Below are 20,290 nucleotides of genomic sequence, written 5' to 3'. Positions count from 1 at the left end.
ATATGCAAAACCTTCATGGTTGAAGTTCTCTCCGCAACCGGTTTTAGTGTTCGGCCAAAGTTCAGTTGTCAGGAGAAGAAGCTCCTGCTTTGTTTCCACACTGTATCAGAGGCTGCCGACCAGCGGCTTCACAGAATGAATCGTGGACCCTGACAGCACCATGAATTGCACATCAATTGGTATCTGTCTCAAGGTCGCAAACATTCCTATAAACTTTGCAGCTAAGTGCAAAAGGTGGATTTCAGTCTATATTTTGAGAATTACACGGTTCCTTTTAGCCTTTTTTTGTGAGACGTCTGCTTGACCAATTTCGGGGGTCACATTCTCCAAATAAACTCTGTCATATCTGTCAGTTGCTAAATATAATAGTTTGGAACCTGGACCTTCAGTGTTTGATTTGGAGTAGCTGGTAAAGAAATCCGGTCTTTGAGATGAAGTCGTCTCCAGCTGTTGTTTGACGTACTTGAAACACACAGAAGACCTGGGGCACAACTCCACATCAATGCAGCAGAACATTGAATTTCCCCGCTGGTTGGTGTTCAATGAATTGAAACCATGGCTTTACGGACAAAAATAAGTGATTGTTAAACTAAATCATAGAATAGTAATCATGAGTACCTTTAGCACGTAACATCTGTGTCACATCTGCGTTGTGAACTCTGCCGGTGTTGTCTTGCAGAAGCAGCCCTCACCCATTCATCACTGCGCTGGAGAACCGCGTGGACTGTTGGCCCACTCTGCTGCTGGAGATTGATGACTTCATCGGGCAGGCTGCTGACAGGTTAGCATGGTGACACAGAGGCCTTGAACCAACCATCCAATCCCCCCCCTCGCGCCATGAATTATAAAGCCATCTGTGGCATGCACCCTATACCAATAAGTCATCTCAGCACTGTCAGCTGTTATTTTGATGATGACAACACGGACACACAGCTTTCCGTTCAAGCCTGACATTGGATGTTTCCGCTTCACACCTGGTGTGGACCTTGTCTGTCTGCAGAAATGAACCGGCCTACGTCACCATGCTGGCCCCCTTTCTGCAGTACTTGTACTGTGAGCCTCAGAGGCAACCCCAGCACACCCTCCTGCGGCATAGACTCCTCAGGGTGCTGGTGCCCGTACACCCAGGGGCTGGATCCGTCCTCCAGGACCAGGAACACACCTCCCCAGTCTGTGACAGCCTGCTGCGCTGCCTTTGTCAGCTGGTGCCACACATGCAGGTGACTCACTGATTTTAGGTGATAAAGCATCAAAGGTTAGTGTCATATGGAATTTAATTTAAAGGGTGACCATGTGACTTCTAAAAGAAGGAACAGCGAATGAAAAGTTGGAACGTATAAGCAGTTAAACACACTTAAAAGCCTTGTGGGTCAGGTATGACCAGTAGCGTTGGGAGGCTAATGTTAGCTAGCTTTAGATAGATATCACTAACATCCTTGTCAGTTCAGTTGCAATAAAAACATTATGTACTTGTGCTAAAGCCGAGTTTATGGTTCTGCGTCAAGTCGTTGCCATACCTATGCCGTCGACGTGACGCCGTCGTTAAGCATTCGAAGTTCTGCGTCGAGGGACCGCTTTGCTCTGCAATTCACTGCCATGCCGCCAGGGGTGTGTGGCTGTGTGGTTTCAGGGGTTATAGAGTCGGAGCTCATCAATATTGAAGAGCAAATGCTTATATTGCAAATGTTGAAGCGCAGGCGACAGAGAAGACATTTGCGGAATTGGTCTGTACGACCACTAAAAAAAAAAGCAACTGCCGGAAATTACGTTCTGAGTGGACCAATCACAGCGCTTGCGGTCCACGTCGACGCGTAGTTAGGATTTTTGGGAAGTGCACGTTAAGGCTGAATTATACTTCTGCAACTCCAACTCCGGCTGGCCACGCAGTCGGATTGACAGACTCGTTTTGTTTTTTAGTTCCCCTGCGTTTTTCATACTCCAGAACAGCAAGTGGTGCAACGACCGTTTAAGAGTCGACCTGCACACCGACGTTCACCGATATCTCCCTCCAGGAATTCACCTCCATCTGCGTGTCCTTATACTCCGTCAGACGGGTTTTATAAATGCTCATATTAGTGGAGCTCTTCAGGCAAACGTTCTTCAACAAGATCCATTGTTTTATGTTTCTGCTACGGCTTTTAAAAACAGCGGTATTATGCTATGAAACCGGAAATGAGAGCGTCAGAAAGGATGTGGTTAGCGGACCAATCACAGCCTTCCGGGCTGCGTACGGCTCACGTGGCTTTGACGGATAGTCAGAAATTTGGGATGACGCACGCAAGCACGCAAAATGGCCGATTTGCCCACGCAAGGTCGGCCATGCGTGTCTTGCGTGCTTGCGTCTCTGCGTAAAACCCGAGTGTAAATCAGCCTTTAGGCTACGGCGTAGGGGTCTGCGTCAACGGCGTAGCGATGGCGTGGCGATGGCGTGGCGACGGCGTGGCGACGGCGTGGCGACGCTGTTGACCTGACGCAGAAGCATGAACTAGGCTTAATGCTACACTGTATTAGCTGGTCAGAGACACATAGTCACACTTTAAAAAAAAAAATTCAAGTCAAATATCCCTATAGACTTTTTTAATTTTCTTCTTTTTGCAGTGTTGTTGGATCAGTCAGTTGAACAAAAAGTAAAGTAGATGCAAACAAATACAAATAATGAAGTAAAGTATATTAAAAGTATTTACAACTCATTGGGTTCAACTGCTAAAAATGATAATCATAAAAAGTCTGTTATCACTTAAAGGTTGTCTAGATTATGAACATTAATATACCATCAAACAATGATCATTTCAGTAATCATTTCTATGTGTGAGATTTGAGCAATTTAGATTCTGTTTTTTTTTTTTGTCGTTTTAGAGAAACTAATCTTAAAGCACCACTTCCTCCTCTCTTTGCTGACAGGTGGACAGCGCGGAGGCTGTGCTAGAGCTGTGTGGTTTTGCCGACGCTCTGCTTCAGGGTCTCGTCCTGGCCCCCGAGGAGCGCTGGAGGGCCGAGAGAGTCGGGCTGCTTCTGCAGCTGCTCTGCGCCTGCCAGCGATGCTTGGAGTTAAATGGAGACTGCCGCCCTCTCCTCTGCGTGTTACAGCGGCTGCTCCCTGTCGGCCAGGAGGTGACCAGAGCAACACAGCCTTGTACTCTGGACAAGTTCATCATCAGTAGCTTGTCTAACCGTCACTGTTTATCCATGCAGGCGCTGCCATTGGACGAGCTGCTGATGGGCGTGGCCATGCTCCTGTTAGAAGTCCCTGCAGCTCAGCAGACCAGCCTGCTCAGTCTGGGTAAAAAGCGTCTTTAATACATCTGGTCAAAGGGCAGTTTTAACAGGTCCTTTTTCATAATGTATTACTACCTTCAGTAAATCATACGCTGTATTTAGAATATGTTCACCTCTTTCCCTTGCCGTCAGACGTCCTTTCTGACGGAAGAGCTGAAGCCGTTACTCAATCTTTTTCTCTCTTTGAAGCCACCAGACCCTCTGGAAGAACAGAGGGTCTGACTCCATCCGTCAGTTGGTGTCGTTGTGTGACTGGTGAACAAAACCTTTTCTAACACCAGAGTCCCATAAGGACGCTAACTAACTAACCGATGGAGGCAGCAGCAGACCAGCATGCCGACTGCCATCTACTAAGTTTAAAACACCGATTAGATGTACTAGAATAATATGTACTGCATATTAACCCACTTCTAAACATTCAATCTATTCCTTTAATGTCTAAACTGGTTGACTGGGATTCATCACAGACAGCTGCTTCTCTGCAGTATGACAATGTATGAGGACTACTGTTCTGTTAAACACATTCAATTAGATTTTTAGAAAAAAAGTGATAGTTTTATTAGAATAGGCTAAAAATTAAATGATATTTCTCGATTAATTGTAACCCTCCGTAAATAGGGGAGCGCAAACGTGGAACTGATCTGTACTCCAATTGTAGTTTCTCAGGGAAATTGAGCTCAATTTTGATGTGTTCCTCTTGATTTCTAGCTTTTTAGTACATGCACAGCATGTCATCTGAACATCCATCCATCCATTATCTGAACCGCTTATCCTCATTAGGGTTGCGGGGCGCTGGAGCCGATCCCAGCTTTCAAGGGGCGAAGGCAGGGTACACTCTGGACAAGTCGCCAGTCCATCACAGGGCAGACATATAGACATTCACGCTCACATTCACACCTACAGGCAATTTAGAGTCCAATTGACCTAACCTGCATGTCTTTGGGAGGAAGCCGGAGAACCCGGAGAGAACCCACGCTGCCACGGGGAGAACATGCAAACTCCACACAGAAGGACCTGCCAGACCAGTATCCAAAACCCGCCCAGACTGGGATCCGAACCCCAGACCCTCTTTCTGTGAGGCGTCAGTGCTGGCCACTACACCACCGTACAGCCTACACCACCGTGCAGCCATCTGAACATGCACACATTTAAAACGTGAAGAATAAAGTTTTGATATAATGAATTATATCTATTTATTTTAAATTCACCTCCAACTACATGACTATGAATAATTACATGGATCTCTTTTAACTTCAAGAATTGCATTTGTACTTAGATTTTCTGTTTCAGAACATTGTCTCTATTTTCCTTTTAAAATTAGTGCCAGAATACATGTCATACATGTTATGAAGGATCACCTACAAAATATCATTTACATTTAAATAGATGAACTGTGGCAAATAAAGTGTCATTTATTCATGCATTGTGATTTATAGTTAAAGCTACCATAATCTTTCCTTGCCACATAATTTCCCAAGATGGCATGTTCAAGTCCTCCGCTGCTGCTCTGTTCTTAATTCCATCTCTCCTACTTTACAACCTTGTGTGCTCGTATGGATTCTTAACCTTCATGGTGATTTGTTCTCGTCTCCATCTCTCGGTGACACAGCTCTGAAGTTAGTCCCGGAGGAGCCAAAGCTGTCGCCCTGGTTGAGTCCAGTTCTGGTTCTTCCGGTGCTGCAGCTGCTGTCCTGCTCGGACCTCACCGAGCCGCTGGCCGACCGGCGGACGCACACCCTGAACCAGGACCTGGCCCACAGGCTGCTCCGCCGTATCAGCAGAGAGAAGGACCAACCCAGACAGGTAACACTGAAGTCTTGTCACATCGTTGACTGATCCGGCTCTGATAAGCAGCCTGTGATACAAAATGAGCGACCACACTGAAAGTAAGCTCTTTTTAAACATTTGAGGTAGTTACATCTCAGAATCAGAATCAGAAACTTTTTATTGCCACGTGAGTAAGTACAAACGAGGAATGTGTCCTGGCGGAAGGTGCATCACAACACAAAATCAACAACAACAACAGACAACAGCAGCAACAACAGAGAACATTTAACTACACAAGAGAAAGTATAAAATAAAATTTGGATAAACAAGTAATAAGTAAGTAAATAAGTAAGGTTCAGTAAATATGCAGTAAATAATTTGCAATGCAATTAAAAAATGAGAAATAAAGGTAGCGATCAATAATAATAACAATAATAAGAGTAAAGGTAAAGTAAAGTGCACGGAATGAGGTTATGGTTGTAGAAAGTGACAGGTGATGGGTAAAGTGGCGAGTGACTTTGAATGTGTTGAGGGATGTGCAGGGGAGAGAAGAGAAGGTCCTGGGGGAGACAGAGTCAGTCAGTGTGTGACCCGGGCTCTGTTGATGAGCCCGTCTGCTGCTGGCTAAAAACTCTTTGTGTGGCGGGAGGTCTTGGTCCTGATGGACCTCAGCCTCCTGCCAGAGGGAAGGGATTCAAAGAGTTTGTGTCCAGGGTGAGAGGGGTCGGCCGCAATCTTCCCTGCCCGCTTCAAGGTCCTGGAAGCAAACAAGTCCTGGAGGGACGGCAGATTGCAGCCAATCACCCTCTCGGCACAGCGGATGATGCGCTGCAGCCTTGCCTTGTCCTTGGCAGTGGCTGCAGCGTGCCAGACGGTGATGGAGGAGCAGAGGATGGACTCAATGATGGCGGTGTAGAAGTGCACCATCATTGTCTTTGACAGGTTGAATTTCTTCAGCTACCGCAGGAAGAACATCCTCTGCTGGGCCTTCTTAGTGATGGAGCTGATGTTCAGCTCCCACTTGAGGTCCTGGGTGATGATGGAGCCCAGGAAGCGGAAGGACTCCACAGCGTCAACGGGGGAGTTATGCAGTGTGAGAGGGGCGGGTGGGGCTGCGCTCTTCCTATAGTCCACAAATGTAAAAGTAGCACCTGCGGTACAGAGGTGTGAATCCCTGATGGGCTGGAGGAGGGTGGGCTGGGGGTTTGTGGCTGGACGATGGGCCTGTGGAGGATGGCATCAGGACTGCTCCATTGACTTTCAAAGCGGCAGTAGAAGTCGTTCAGCTCGTCTGCCAGGCGGAGGTCGTTCATGGAGTCGGGGGTTTTGGGCTTGTAGTTGGTGATCTGCCTGAGACCTCTCCAGACAGAAGCAGAGTCACTTGCTGAGAGCTGATGTTGCAGCTTCTCAGAGTACAGTTGTTTAGCATCTCTCACCGCCTTGCTAAACCTGTATTTTGACTCTGTGAACAAGTCCTTGTCCCCACTCCTAAAGGCCTGGTCCTTTTGCAGGCGTAGCGTTCTGAGCTCTGCTGTGAACCAGGGTTTGTCGTTGTTAAAAGACACCCTGGAGCTGGATGAAACACAGCTGTCCTCACAGAAGCTGATGTATGACGTTACAGCCTCTGTGTACTCATCTAGACTGTAAGTAGCAGTCCTGAAAACGTCCCAGTCAGTGCAGTCCAAGCACGCCCGGAGATCCTCCATAGCCTCATTGGTCCACTTCTTGAATTTCCTCACCACAGGTTTGCAGAGTTTTAGTTTCTGCCTGTATGAGGGAATCAGGTGGACCATGGCGTGGTCAGAGTTTCCCAATGCAGCACGAGGGACTGCATGATAAGCCCTGCTGATGGTGTAGCAGCAGTGGTTCAGAATGCTCCTCTCTCGAGTCGGGCATTTTATTAATTGTTCGTGTGTGATGTTTCCTTTGTTAAAGTCCCCCAGGACAATAACTAGGGTGTCCGGGTAGGTCCGCTCCACACACCGTATCTGCTCGGCGAGTGTCCGCTGTGCATCCTGCACGTTGCTCTGCGGCGGCATGTAAACACCGACCAGGATGAAAATGACTGTTGACTGGACATCTAATGCGGTTGTAATTCAGCGTTTTTAGGAAATGGCACTTTCAGGTTCCGTACCCCCCATTGCCTGGCTGTCACTGTTGTCCACCCTACATTTAACTGTAACTCAGCGCCCATGAATACATTTACAGACTCATCGTGTTGCACTCATTCGATTGCGTGAAAAGTAAAGAAATTAAAAGCAGCGTGAGATGGAAGAAGCCCAGGCTCTTTTCTGACCTTGACAGCTGACCAATCAGTGTGCTGACAGCTGATGGGAACACTTCTGATGATCCCCAAAGATCATTTTTACTCCCTTTCAATAATACCAATTTTAATAACCGTTAAATTTGAAGGACACTTTTGACTGTGACCTAAAGACCTGTATAGCGTTTTGTTGAGTGAAAAAGATTACATGCAATTATCTTTTAGTCTAACACACAATAGGTTAGTGAGGAATATTGTATTCTTCTTTTTCAGTTGTTAATTAGTATATTCATGGGTTTTTTATGATAGATTTGCGCATGTAACAGATAAACATTTCTTCACCTCTTTTCTTCTACTCAGCCAGAGCCACCGTTGGCTCTTCCTCTCACTTCCTGGTACAGCGAGCTCAGTGTGGCTCTGTCGACGCTGCGTAAAGTGTCAGGCGACCCGGCGGCAGCAGCTGACTGGCTGCTGTCGGTCAGCGAGGCGCTGTCGTCCAGCCAGAGCCGGCTCTGCTCCCTGGCCCTCATTGTGTCCCACCTCATCATCACGGGTCGGGAAGACGTATGCCAGCTGGCCTTAACAGCGAGCCAAGCCATCGCCACAGCCGACCCCTGCCAGGTAGTCCAAGTTCAGTTTGTTCTTCACATTTCACCTAAAAGCAAAAGTAAAGCTCGCTCTGCCTTCTTCAAGTGGCATCAAAGAGTGAAGACAGACACTTCCCCAGTTAATTACTTACATTAAGACAATCCTTTTTTGTATTGCAAGATTTATCAAAATGTACGTTTAAATATGCAATTTCTTTTTATTATCTTATCAATTATGTGCGAATTTGCATACGTCACCATAACAGAAATCTGAACATTCAAAGGTCTAAAATTATTGTTTCATTTTTTAACCATATTAGAGTGAAAGAGTTTTACGAGGGGAGTATTGAATATCTCTTTTTATTGCTCCATAAATCAGAAAATACAGTTAACAAAAAGTAAAAAAAACAAATCCTCATGATTTTATATGTATGTATAAATGTCAAACTTAAATGTTTTTAAAGATCAAATTTTTAAATTAATAGATATCACCATGAATATTACTTGCATTAAGATAATAATTTTTCGTATTATAATTCCCCCGCCCCCCAAAAAAATTACAAATGACGTATTAACAAATTTGTGGTGATTTTAGGAAAAATCTAGAGACCCAAATATACATAGTAATAAAATAAACACCTGCAAGTGTGTTTTGATCTGGAACAAGACAGTTAATAACGCAACCTGCAGATGTTTCACATTGAAAGCTTATTAAAGGGACGGAATATTCCCAATGAGCCACTCGAAGAGCTTTATTTTGAAATGGATGTGCAGGAAGTCTTGTTATCAACGAGAGAGTGGAAAATAAAGAGAAACAGGAGAGCGCGGAGTAAGACACGACTCTGTTGCTGTACTGATGAAGTTAGTGCTGTTTATCTGCATTATGCTGAATTTATCAAGACAACAGGTAAACATGGACATAATAAGTTTGCACTGACTGGAGAACAGGTGAAACTAGAAATCAAGGCCTGTTTCCAATAAAGCTCTGGTTCTCTCTGCACCTAATTATAGAGACCTATTATAATCACCAACCACATCCCAAATGTGATCAGCAATTCAATGAAACCAGACGGTCGTCTTTACAACTTAATTTTCCTAATAGGTGGTAAAAATGGGAAAGCAATAGCGTAAATGTTCAGAAAAGGTTTTTGGGCTGCTGGATTCTCTGCAGTCGCATGAAGAGAGCGGTTTAAAGTGACAGATCCCCCCACCCCAACCCTCTGGGACTGTAAATGGAGTCACTAGCTCCAGAAGATGATGTGAAATACCACACTGTGTTATAGGCTCCTCATTACTGGCACTCGTTAGAGGCCTCCCAGTATTCCCCTGATGCTCTAATTGCTCCCAGAGTGACAGTAGCGCCGGCCGTTTTATGCGCTAGTGGAACGTTATTGGCATATTAGAATGCATTGGACTTCCTCCCTCCTTGCAGTATCACATCACCTCGCGTCTGTCTGTTCAGTCTGTCTTTGTTTCAAGATGAGGCAAGAACCAAACGAATCATTGTGCCGATTGAGTAAAAACAGATTTACTCAGTATTACTTTATATTGATTCATCTATTGAAGTTTGTGGTTTAGACTCTTTCAGGGATTCAACTTGAAGGAAAAAAAAACATTTGCCCCCCTTCCAACATCCTCTCAAGCAGGTGAAATGGTTGCTATGCTACAGCCAAGGTGCAGGGCAGCAGTAAGTGCTTTATGTTAATTAAAGGCTGTTACACTGCAGAGCTGTTGACGACATGCGTCCAAGGACCGTGACTAGTTCCTGTTTGACCTCCGCACTAAAGGGAGTGATAGACCGTTAACCCTGCACTGTCCTTCATTCTCTGTCTGACTTGTGTCCATTGAATAGAAATGAGCTGGGACTCAGACGTCCATGACCGTGGAGAGGACAACTGGTTTCTGCAGAGACGTCACCTGCTTCTCTCTGCAGCCCATACATTTTCAGTCTCAAATACTATTCTTTATAAAGCTTATTGTCATCAATCATTTGCAACATCAGCCATTCTAGGCTCCTATCTCTGAGTGACTCCTAACAGGTCAGGACTCCTAAATATCAGCACAGACAGGAGGGATTTCCTAAAATGCTTACTTATGCTTTGTCCTACACTCTTAAGCCTTGCTTCTACTTTTCACAAGGTTCGCTCTGGGCACATAGACCTGTCAATCACAGGGCGCCCTAAAGCATCCCCTTTTATGGTCTATTTGACTCTAAATAAATCATAATTTACTAAATGAACATAACGCTGTATTGAAGAAGACTTGAAACTAGAGATTGAGAAAACTCATGTTTACAATGTTAACTGAGGGAATAAATCAAGAGAGTAGAGTCATTTTCTTATAGACTTCTATACAACCAGAGGATTCACAGCCTGTCATTAGAGAGAATGCAAGTTTCAAGACACTTTGCATCAGCTTAACTCTGGTGGGATTGTGAAAAGGAAATGCGATGATCTTTTTTAGTTCCTGCAGAACTTTTTGTAAGGTTTTCACCTAGAAACTTCACAAAAGGTTTTACCTAGAACCCAACTTTAAGAGTTCTACCCAGAATTCTACAGAAAGGCTTCTATAGAGTAATTGTTTCACACAGAACCCTCCCTGGGGATTCTATGCAATCCTTATCTTCTTAGGGTGCTTATAAAAACACAAGGGTTTCATCTAGAACCCACCGACAAGGCTATTAAAGGACCGGGGTTGATGTGGTCCAGCGCAACCCACAACTGTCATTGTTCACAATCAAAGATTTTGGAAATATGGGTTGGGCTGATCTTTAAACACCCATGTTTTCAACAACCATTAAAACACTCTTTATTCCAAAAAAGGGTTCCTTGGAAGCTAAAAGGTTCTTGGAAGATCCTCAACCCTTACTCCTAAGAGTGTTGAAATGTGTCAATCGAGAGACATTTAAAAAAAGTCAGGACTAATTTCCTCCCCAAAGTCACTTGATAAAAACAGATGGTGTGTGTCTCCAGGTCCCCTCCCTCATTCTGGTTCTATTGTATAAACTGGGGAAGGAGAAGAATCCGGTTTTGGCTCACGATGTGCTGAACTGCCTGCCAAACCTTGGAACTCACAAGGTACTATGCACCACTGCAATGTTTTGTTCTGAAATGGAATACAAACCACTACAGGTCACACTTTGTTTCAAATCACCACCTTTGTGGGTTGTTTTTGGGAAAGCGTGATTCGTGTTCTGAATGTGTTCGTGCAGAGGCCTCATGAGCAGGTCGGTAAGAATATGCAGACCACTTATTTCAGTTGAGTTTAACCAATAACACATGCCATGTGCTTCAATGTTCCAGCTCTGTGTCCCCATGGTGCTTCAGACTCTCCACATGCTGGCCAGCGCCCCCAAGCTGAGAGCAGTGGCAATGCGCCTCATGACCGCTCTTTGGAGGAAACAGGTCCGTGATGACGGTCATCCCATTTTTCCGCGTTGTGTTCTTGTCCGCCTCCTCCTCACAGCTGACTTTGTTCCTCCTTGTCAGGATCGAGTCTACCCAGAGCTGCAGCGTCTGCTGAGCCAGCAGGACAGCAGGGTGTTGGTGGGGAGGGACGCCCAGTGGGAGCAGATCCTGGCCAGGGCCGCATGCCTCAGGGACATCTGCATAGAGAGGTCAGGGACAGTGACGTTTTCTTTGAGGGATGCCATTAGAGTCTGATTGATTTAATACAAAGTATGATGCTTTTACTTTGGTCATTTAAATTGAATTTGACATTTCATGATTGTGTATCAGGCCTTACCAGCACGGAAGTGACATGTTGGCTGTCATCACACTAACTCTGAACCAGTGCACCAGACCAGACATGGCAACCCCTGCTGCTCTTGCCCTGCAAGGACTACGGGAGCTGTGCCGAGCAGAGGTCACACACACACAGAGACACACACACACACATACACATACAGTAAACCTAGGCCCTGACTTGCATAATCTTGTCTTGCAGGTGGTGGACATTGTCTCAACATGGAGAAGTCTGGGACCTGAGCTGAGCTGTGACTCGCGTCCACTGATGATCAAAGTAATAGCGGAACTTCTGGCCTTGGTTCCGCAGCTCACTGTCAAGTCAGATGAATACAAGGTACTGATCGGTACTGCGTGAAAACCTCTGTTTGATGCACTCGAGCTAAAGTTTTACTATTTTGCGTCGTTTCCAATCGTGCTGTTCCCAAAATACAGCTACCAAGTGTAGAACATTTCTACTTGTAGCTCCCCCAATGGTGGCATCAAAAAAAGACAAGAGAAATAGTGACCACAATATGTCTTTAAATAGATAATAACATATACAGAATTATGTGGACATAAACATAACCAACTATCTTGATGTGCCTACTTTTTGATTGATTCCGCAAGTTTATGTGTCTATTCTATAAGTTTACAACTTGAAAAAGTAAGACTGATGTACCAAATGACCCTGGTGGTTAGCCTAGCTTAGAATATAGACTGACAGCAGGGTGAAACAGTTAGCCTGGCTCTGTACAAAGTTAAAAATACCTGATTAGTTTAATATGTACTCCAACAAAAGTGCAAACCGTTCTGGTTTCCTGTGACTATGTCTTAGTGAGCTGGGAGCAGCAGCTGTACCCACCACCGGACAACCTCCTCTTGAAATAGAGACTCGAGACAAAAGTACGAGGCTGAAGAATTCCTGTACGCAACTTCCACAAACCATTGTTTTGTCTTTCTGTTTGTGAATGGCTTTAACTAACAAGACACAACATGTTAATCTGCTTTAGACAGTTGGTGCTTTGGACATAGCTAGCAGTGTCCACCTGGTTCCAGTCTTCATGCTAAGCTAGGCTAACCCTGCACTAGCTGTGTATCACAGACATGAGACTGATATTGACTTCTCATTCTCAGATAGAAAAAAACATTTCCCAAATTGCTGTCCTGTATCTTTGAAGAGTAGAGCTGAAACATGTTTTTTATCACTGTTGGGTGCTCGGACATCACCAGTGAGCGTATTGTGAACAATTTGCAGATGGAGTTTTAAACATTACAAAGTTACTGTTGCTTTACAAATGCTCTGTTTTTCCAGAAACTGATGGATGAGGTGGTCAGCTTCCTCTGGAATTATGCTGTGAGCAAGGTGTGTGTACTCAAGAGGTGTGTGTGTGTGTGTTTGGGTGTGGGTGTGTCATCATTTACGGTTCCTGTCATACTGATTTATAAATTATTGCTTGTTCATCAAATCGTTTCTCTCATGGAACTTACAAAATGAGAATTAAACCAAATTGACTGAAATGAAATGTTAATAGTTAGGGAAGGCTGTTGCTGAACTAACGAAACACTGAATACATTCTGAAAGCTGCTCTTATATGTATTTTTACAATAACAATGGATCAACTATGTCTAATGTGAAATGGGTCTCTCTTGTGGTTACGTTCCCTCAAGAATGATCATTATTAAGCTTTACAGAGCCCTGTAATGTCTGATAGTCATCTGTGTAGAACATTGTCTACTTCTCCTGCAGTCGGCTTATATGTCAAATGTTCCGTCATCTATGTATGTACTGAGGTAAAATACTGTGTATGTGTGTGTGTGTGTGTGTGTGTGTGTTTGCTGTAACAGGATCCAGAGGTGGCCAGCTGTGGCTACAGGGCTTTGGCAGATTTTCCTGAAGTGGTTCACACAATAAATCTTCTTCCTGAGGCAGTAAGAGTCTATAATGTTACATTCCACTTTGAGTAGTTTTTCACCACACACAACCTTCTATTCATGGATTTTCTTTCCAAGTATGTAATGCAAATGATTTCGTATGGTATGATAATGGAAACTTAAGGAGAAAATCAGCCACCTTTTTATCCAGGCGTCCAATCAGTGTGGATGGTGAATGTAGTCAATTGAAGCAATACATTCCTCAGTGCTGCAAAATCTGGTGAACTTCTTGCTTCCAGTGCCATCATTTAATGTGACGATGATGCAGTTGGAAGTGAGGAAGAACCACCGACCGTTTCAGCTTGGATTTGCCTCTGGTTAGACTATTAAAAATAGAACTTCCTAATTTCCTTTCTTGCAAAAAAAAAAGAAAGAAATCTTAAGATTTGAGAGTAGAGGGTGTTACATTGGAGGAAACATTTCGCAGTGTATTTGGCTCACTCGAGTAGTCGGTTATAATAATTGGCTCTAGTATACGGCTGAAGAAACACAGCGAAGAGTTCGAAGCTGTGCGTGGAGATATGGCCAACCGGCGGGAAACCTCCAGGCTCCGCGAGAAGAGGAGGACTCTAGAGTAATCCATCACACACTGAAATATGTATTGCTTCAGTTGTCTACATTTACCTTGGCAAGGGTAGACCCACTTTGGTCCACCAATATCCTATAAAGTATTACATCATTTCTACATCGCTTGTGAATGCACCTAAAATAAAATTGAAATGAACTGTAAAATTAGACAGATTCAATAGATTACTGATCAGTTTTCTTCCAATAGCTCTTCGAAGCTTGTATTACACTTCTTCTGTTGACTCCACTTGTTGGTTCTGCGGCCTCTGTTGTTGCTGCTCTGCAGGCCAGACCAGCTCCAAAGGCCCCTGAACATGAGGAAGATGATCCAGTGCAGGAGGAGGAGGAAGAAGAAGAGAAGGATCTCTCCATCCCAGGTCCATCTTATGTGAAGCTGATGGTGCTCACCCCCTTGCCTGTTCTACCAGGTACATCACAGTACTTACAGCAGGCTTCATGGTGGCGCAATGCCGCTTCCTACTGGGCCAGACCAACACAATGGCCAGTGTTTGTGTTGGAAAGCCAGTGATGGATCATGTTGGAGGACAAACCTCTTTACAGACTCTCGTTGTTTCTTCTTAGCCTTTGAGCTCTTCCTGACCACTTTGGTGAAGCAGGAGATGAGTCAGATGCCACGGGGGGTGTACTTTTCTGCCCTGAGGGGGGGCAACCTGCGATCAGACCAGGGCAAAACGATGGCTGGGATTCCATCCTTTATGCTGAAAACCTATGAGAAAAACAAGCAGCCCGGGCTGAAACCTGGACTAGCAGGTGAGCAAATTCATCCTCCAATTGTGTGAAGCTTTAATGTGACATTTTTATGCCTCATGGATTTAATATCTCAGGAACGCTTCATTATATCTGGCACAAACATTCACCTGGACTCAAGGATGAACCGATTACAATTTAACGGACAAGTCGCCGAATGTAAAACCATGGTCACGCCTTTTGCCTTGCTCAGAGGCCATCCATACCATAATAACACTGCTGGAGGAACAACGGAGATCAGACACTGGGAGCGGCTCATGTTACCGTAGTTTTACAAGCCAGGGTGGCCTTCAGGTAACTTCTTCAGGTCACGCAAAAGCCAGTGCTTGGTTTGTCCACTGTGGGCTACTGTAGAAACATGGCGGTTCATTACTTTGGACTCTGTGAAGAGGACCTGCTCCATATATGAAGGACTCATTCTAAACTAAGGAATACTGAATGATGCTTAGTCTCAGGTGATTATACACTTCTGTAAACATAGTCGTGTGTGTGCGTGTGTCTGTAGCTGGACTGCTGCTCTGTTACGAGCTGCCTGTGCAGACGGACCGTGACGGCAGACGGATCAATCGTTTCCTTGTCAGTCGCAGCCGGAGCTACCAACAGACCTTGGCAGCCCTCATTCATGAAGTAGGTCTTAACCAGTTCCTCTCTACCTCTCACGCTGCTTTTTGGTTTGAACTATTTCAAACCAACCCCAAAAAAATCTCTTGTTGTTTGTGATGTGCAGGTGAACATTCAGCCGTCCGAGTGGCACCGCGCCCTCCTGCTGCCTCAGGCCTGGAGAGGTTTCATGAGCCGAGTTTTCCACGGCGTCCTACAGGTTTGTACTTTTGGCAGCTGACGAATCGACGACATGTTTCTTGAAGAAATGATGAGTACTGAGTGTGGTTCTAGAGAGGAAACTTTCTCCAGAGACTGTTATGTAGACCAAATAGATTTTTAAGACCTGTGTACTGAACTGAATCCACCAGAAGTTAGCATGGGTATGTATAAAAGTCTTTGACTCTCAACACTTAAATATCTTTACAGTTTGCATTTGATTTAATCTTGATTTATTAATATACTTTTCATTTGTGTCTATATGCTGTAAACATGTAACCTGGGAAGGTAAACTAACAATCATCATCACCCAGAAAATAAGAGTTTGTCAAAATAGTCTTGACTCAAGGTTTACTTAACAGCTGTCAATGACACCTCATGGCGTAGGTTTATTCTCACGTGACCCACCTATGGAAGGGTGGTCACATGATGACTAATGGTCATATAGCAAGAAGACCGTAACGTAAAGCCAGTAAATGGACTACGTTTAGGATTATTTTCACAAAGTGCATTTTGCTATTTTTCGCTTATACTAGTCAGACATGGCGACTCTGGCCGGAATCCAGAATCTCTCCATCTGATTGTTGGGTTTTGACCAGGAAGAAGTTACGTCTTGCCCTGGTTTTGAGGCTAGCCTTTGACAGATTTCACAAGGGTGGACCAGGAAAATCTAAAATAACCAGGGAAAAGACGATTCCCATCAGGACGCCAGATTTATTGTACATAAATTAGACAAATACCACATAAACCATAAAGTCCTGGGAAACAAATTAATAAGGAATAAGAGTTTGGCCACATCTGAAAAAACAAGGTTAAAAACTCTAAAATTAAAGTTGTCCTAAGTCTGAGATCAAACTCTGTCATGACATGAAGAGATAATAAATTAAATAGTAAATTAAGGTATAATATTATTATTATCAATATTATTAATTTGTAATCTTGTAGAGTAGGTTATTTACTTCAAATCATATGTATACCACATTCTTTAGTTGGCTTAGTCTTTTGGATGTTAATTTATTAAATGTGGATTTTGGTCTCTCAAATGGTAGCATGTGAGAAAGTAGCATCAACCCGAGCCGGACATTCACCCGTTTGCTCTCCATGTGTCCTATTAGGGACAAGGGAAGCGCTGTACATACCTTGACTGATATTTCTCAATATTTGTTATATTCTTATGTCTGTATATTTATAACTGTGAAGTTTTAATATTCCATAGTCAAATGAAACATGGCTGTGTTTTGTGTCTGGCTTCAGGGTCGCCGTGCTGATTTGGAGATGCAGCAGAAACAAGGCAAAGAGGAGCCACAGGAGCTCCAGTACAAGCAGCACTGTGCCTGGCTGTGGTGCGAGACACACGCACACATGCTCCTACCATTTACTTATTAAAGGGGCTTTAGCTTTATTATCGCATTAATAATACTTTTCTTTCTAAACTCAATTTCAGGACATTGACGTTAAAAACAAGAAAGAATGAAAATTTAAAAAAGGAAAAAACATATGTTTGTTTGTCAAGCTGCAACTTTCTATGTTTTTATTTCAACCTGCTCTTATTTTTTGCTAGCAACTACATTTAGTAGCTTTTCAGTTTTCTGAAAGATTTTTCATTTCATTCATGTTACTTTTGACTTCATTTGAAACATCACGCTACTCAGGTCCCGGGGCGGAAATCAAACCTGGGACATGACAATTATGTGGCATGCTCTGGAACCACTGGGCCACAATGAATAAAATACATATAGACACTAACCTCAAACTTAATCAACTAAGAAGAAAAGTAAAGTAGACTAGTTGATGCAGCCATTAAGTGGAAGGTATCAAGTACAATGTTCTAAACTCACTGGTTCCCAATTTGGGGGCTCAGACCCCCACTAGAGGTCACCAAAGCATCACAGAGGCTTCACATATTCTCTATAATGTCTATATTATCTGCAAAACAGCCTTGTCCTGCGTTAGAAAAGTATTAAAACAACCAAAGAGCTAATGAAGCATTGGCCACGCTTCAGGGAAAAGAAAACACAGAGTTTGTCAAAAAAGAATCCTATTAGATATGTGTGATTGTTAAAAGAGATATAATAACACTAATACAAATAGAGAATTGCTTTTAAATGTATACAAACATCATGAAAAGTCCTCTATTGTACAATATTCACAGGAAATAATCTGCTTGGAATTCATCAAAATAGATTGTTTCACCACGGTTATTTAGTTCCCTATTTGGCTCAATTGGACAATTTGTTGTTCTGTATTGTTATTGTTATGCATTCAATATTATGAATTGTCTATAAAACATTCCACTTCATCAGTTTACACAATAATGGAAATGTTATTGTTAAAGACTGATAATCACTTATCAATTAGTGTGTGTGTGTGTGTGTGTGTGTGTGTGTGTGTGTGTGTGTGTGTGTGTGTGCACGTGCGTGCGTGCGTGCGTGTGTTTGTGCGCTTGTGTGTGTATATACATTGCATTAGCAGAAGCAGGGTCCTTGGTTCATGCTGCGTTACTCATCTCTTCCTTTCAGGGCCAGAGATCAGCTGGCAGACGTCATCAAAGCTGCTACTAAGTGAGTCCTGCCTCACAACATTTTAGTTTCACAGGAAACACAAATGGTTGAGTTCACAGCTTGGCGTATGAGTTTGATGAGACGTGTGATGTGTTCTCTCTGTTGTTCAGGGACAGTCCTGTAGTTCAGGGGAACTCCATCCTGGCTCTGAGCGGCCTGGCTGCTGCCCTGGCCAAATATGAGAGCAACCTGCCAGCGGATGGAGACGGCGGCCTCAGGGTAACATGTTATTTAATATGTAATCTATAACGTCATTACTGTGTGATACAGTATGTAAATGTGTCAAATTTAATAACTTCACCGTTGGTTGGCTTCATGAAAGTAATGCTGACGCTCGGTTTATTAAGTTATTTTATTTCTTCATTTAGATTTATCAGATTTGATATACATGTACTTTATAGCTTCATTTTGATGTGATCTTATTTCAATTAGATACAACAATGTAATAATTTATTTAAATATATTTAATTACCACAATTAGTGTTATAATTAACAGTAGCATTCATACTATTATTCGTCAAAAATTATAATATTAATCTTTTAATAAGCTAAGAGATGCTATGATGATGTAGTAATCTTACATATGTGTTATCAGGCACACTGACTTATTGTTATTATTAAAGAATTAAAGAAATAGTGTGGCAATAATAATCTTTAAAACACGCTGTTACAGTACACTAGAATCTGAACTGACTTCCAGTCAGGTACATGAATGAGTCTCCTGCAAAGGTTTGCATTGTCAACCTTCAACTCATGTTTAATAATTATGGATGTATAGAAATCAATATTCCTCACTGACTTCTAGGCTGGACCAGAGTTTGTGCCAACGGCCAGCTGGTTGGCTATGGTTGTGAACACCCTGCTCAGCATCAGCAGCAGCAGCTACAAACCCCAAGGACAAGTCTTCCCATGGTTCCTACACGTACGTTTCATCTGCCTTCTTTGTTTGTGCTATGATCAATATGCCGACAAAGAAAGGTCCCACGCTGTAGAAATAGACATTCACAGAATATTTAAAAAGAAAACTGAAAAATCACATCATATGAAAGTTATACATTTATTTGCATTTGATTGTGAGAAATAAGCATTTGATCCCCTCACAAAACATGACTCAGTAATTGGCGGAGGAACCGTTGTTGGCAGCACAGAGGTTTGACACTTCTTGTAGTTGCTTACTAGGGTAGCTAATCCTTTGTTGCCTTGGCCATATGTTTTGTGTCATTCTCGTGCTCGAGGAACCATTACCAGTGTCGAGGCTGAGGGAAGGAGGTGGTTGACCAAGATTTCCTGGTACATGGCCCTGTCCATCTTCAAGTTGTCCTGTCCCCTCAGCAGACAAAAAAAAACAAGTATAATGTTTCCTCCTCCATCTCGACGTCGGGATTGGTGTTCTTGGGGTTATAGTCAGCATTCCTCTTCCTCAAAACACTGCGAGTCCAGTGGATGCCAAAGAGCTGGAGTTTGTTCTCATCTGACTACCTCACCTTCTCCGAAGCCTTCAGGTGTTCATTGGCAGACTTTATTGGACATGTGCCTTTTCTTGAGTACGGGGGCCTTGCGGGCGCGTGTGTTATTAATGGTTTTCTTGGTGACTGTGCTTCCAGCTGTCTTGAAATCATTAATAAGTTCCTCCCGTGTAGAACTTCCTGTAAGTGTCCTAGTTTCTATTCTATTTTCTTTTCCATCAGTCCGCTCAAACCCAGCCCTCCTTCCCTCACAGCGTTCCTACTCTGGTGAGAACACAGCGAGTGCGATAGCTCGCTCCTGTGCCAGCCTGGCGCTGTCGCTGCTGGTCCCGGTGCTGGTGGTGTGGCAGACGGACGGTCTGGGACAGGTCCTGTCTACACTGCAGGCCGGCCTGCCGGGATTCCCCACCGCTGACGACTCCCAGGCTGTCCATTTCCACTCGGGCGTGGCGCTCGGCATGGTGCTGTCCAGTTTGCACCACCAACGCCTCAGGTAGAGTCTCAGTCCGTGGTCATGACGCCAACATGCGCTGTAACCCATCATCTATTATTAACTCTG

At 43.8% G+C, this 20,290-nt stretch overlaps 1 protein-coding gene across 1 annotated transcript in view; it reads left to right on the top strand.

Annotated features, from left to right (window-relative positions):
• Nucleotides 1-20,290, top strand: part of focad (focadhesin) — a 43,436-nt gene that overhangs the window by 10,372 nt on the left and 12,774 nt on the right. Inside the window, exons 6-27 of the mRNA XM_068587521.1 lie at nt 680-781; nt 1,001-1,220; nt 2,902-3,111; nt 3,193-3,280; nt 4,886-5,079; nt 7,667-7,927; nt 10,866-10,970; nt 11,196-11,297; nt 11,382-11,509; nt 11,631-11,757; nt 11,839-11,973; nt 12,931-12,981; nt 13,464-13,547; nt 14,404-14,545; nt 14,700-14,888; nt 15,391-15,512; nt 15,613-15,705; nt 16,959-17,047; nt 18,224-18,265; nt 18,376-18,484; nt 19,071-19,187; nt 19,986-20,224. Of these exons, the coding sequence (XP_068443622.1) occupies nt 680-781; nt 1,001-1,220; nt 2,902-3,111; nt 3,193-3,280; nt 4,886-5,079; nt 7,667-7,927; nt 10,866-10,970; nt 11,196-11,297; nt 11,382-11,509; nt 11,631-11,757; nt 11,839-11,973; nt 12,931-12,981; nt 13,464-13,547; nt 14,404-14,545; nt 14,700-14,888; nt 15,391-15,512; nt 15,613-15,705; nt 16,959-17,047; nt 18,224-18,265; nt 18,376-18,484; nt 19,071-19,187; nt 19,986-20,224 (2,949 nt within the window). The remainder of the gene's footprint in view (nt 1-679; nt 782-1,000; nt 1,221-2,901; nt 3,112-3,192; nt 3,281-4,885; nt 5,080-7,666; nt 7,928-10,865; nt 10,971-11,195; nt 11,298-11,381; nt 11,510-11,630; nt 11,758-11,838; nt 11,974-12,930; nt 12,982-13,463; nt 13,548-14,403; nt 14,546-14,699; nt 14,889-15,390; nt 15,513-15,612; nt 15,706-16,958; nt 17,048-18,223; nt 18,266-18,375; nt 18,485-19,070; nt 19,188-19,985; nt 20,225-20,290) is intronic.

This window comes from Clinocottus analis, unplaced genomic scaffold (assembly GCF_023055335.1).
Source record: "Clinocottus analis isolate CAN_PGR_092001 unplaced genomic scaffold, fCliAna1.0.p SCAF_21, whole genome shotgun sequence".
Taxonomy (NCBI): Eukaryota; Metazoa; Chordata; class Actinopteri; order Perciformes; family Cottidae; genus Clinocottus; species Clinocottus analis.
The sequence above is the reverse complement of the archived record's forward strand: the minus strand, read 5'-3'. Positions and strand labels throughout refer to the sequence as shown.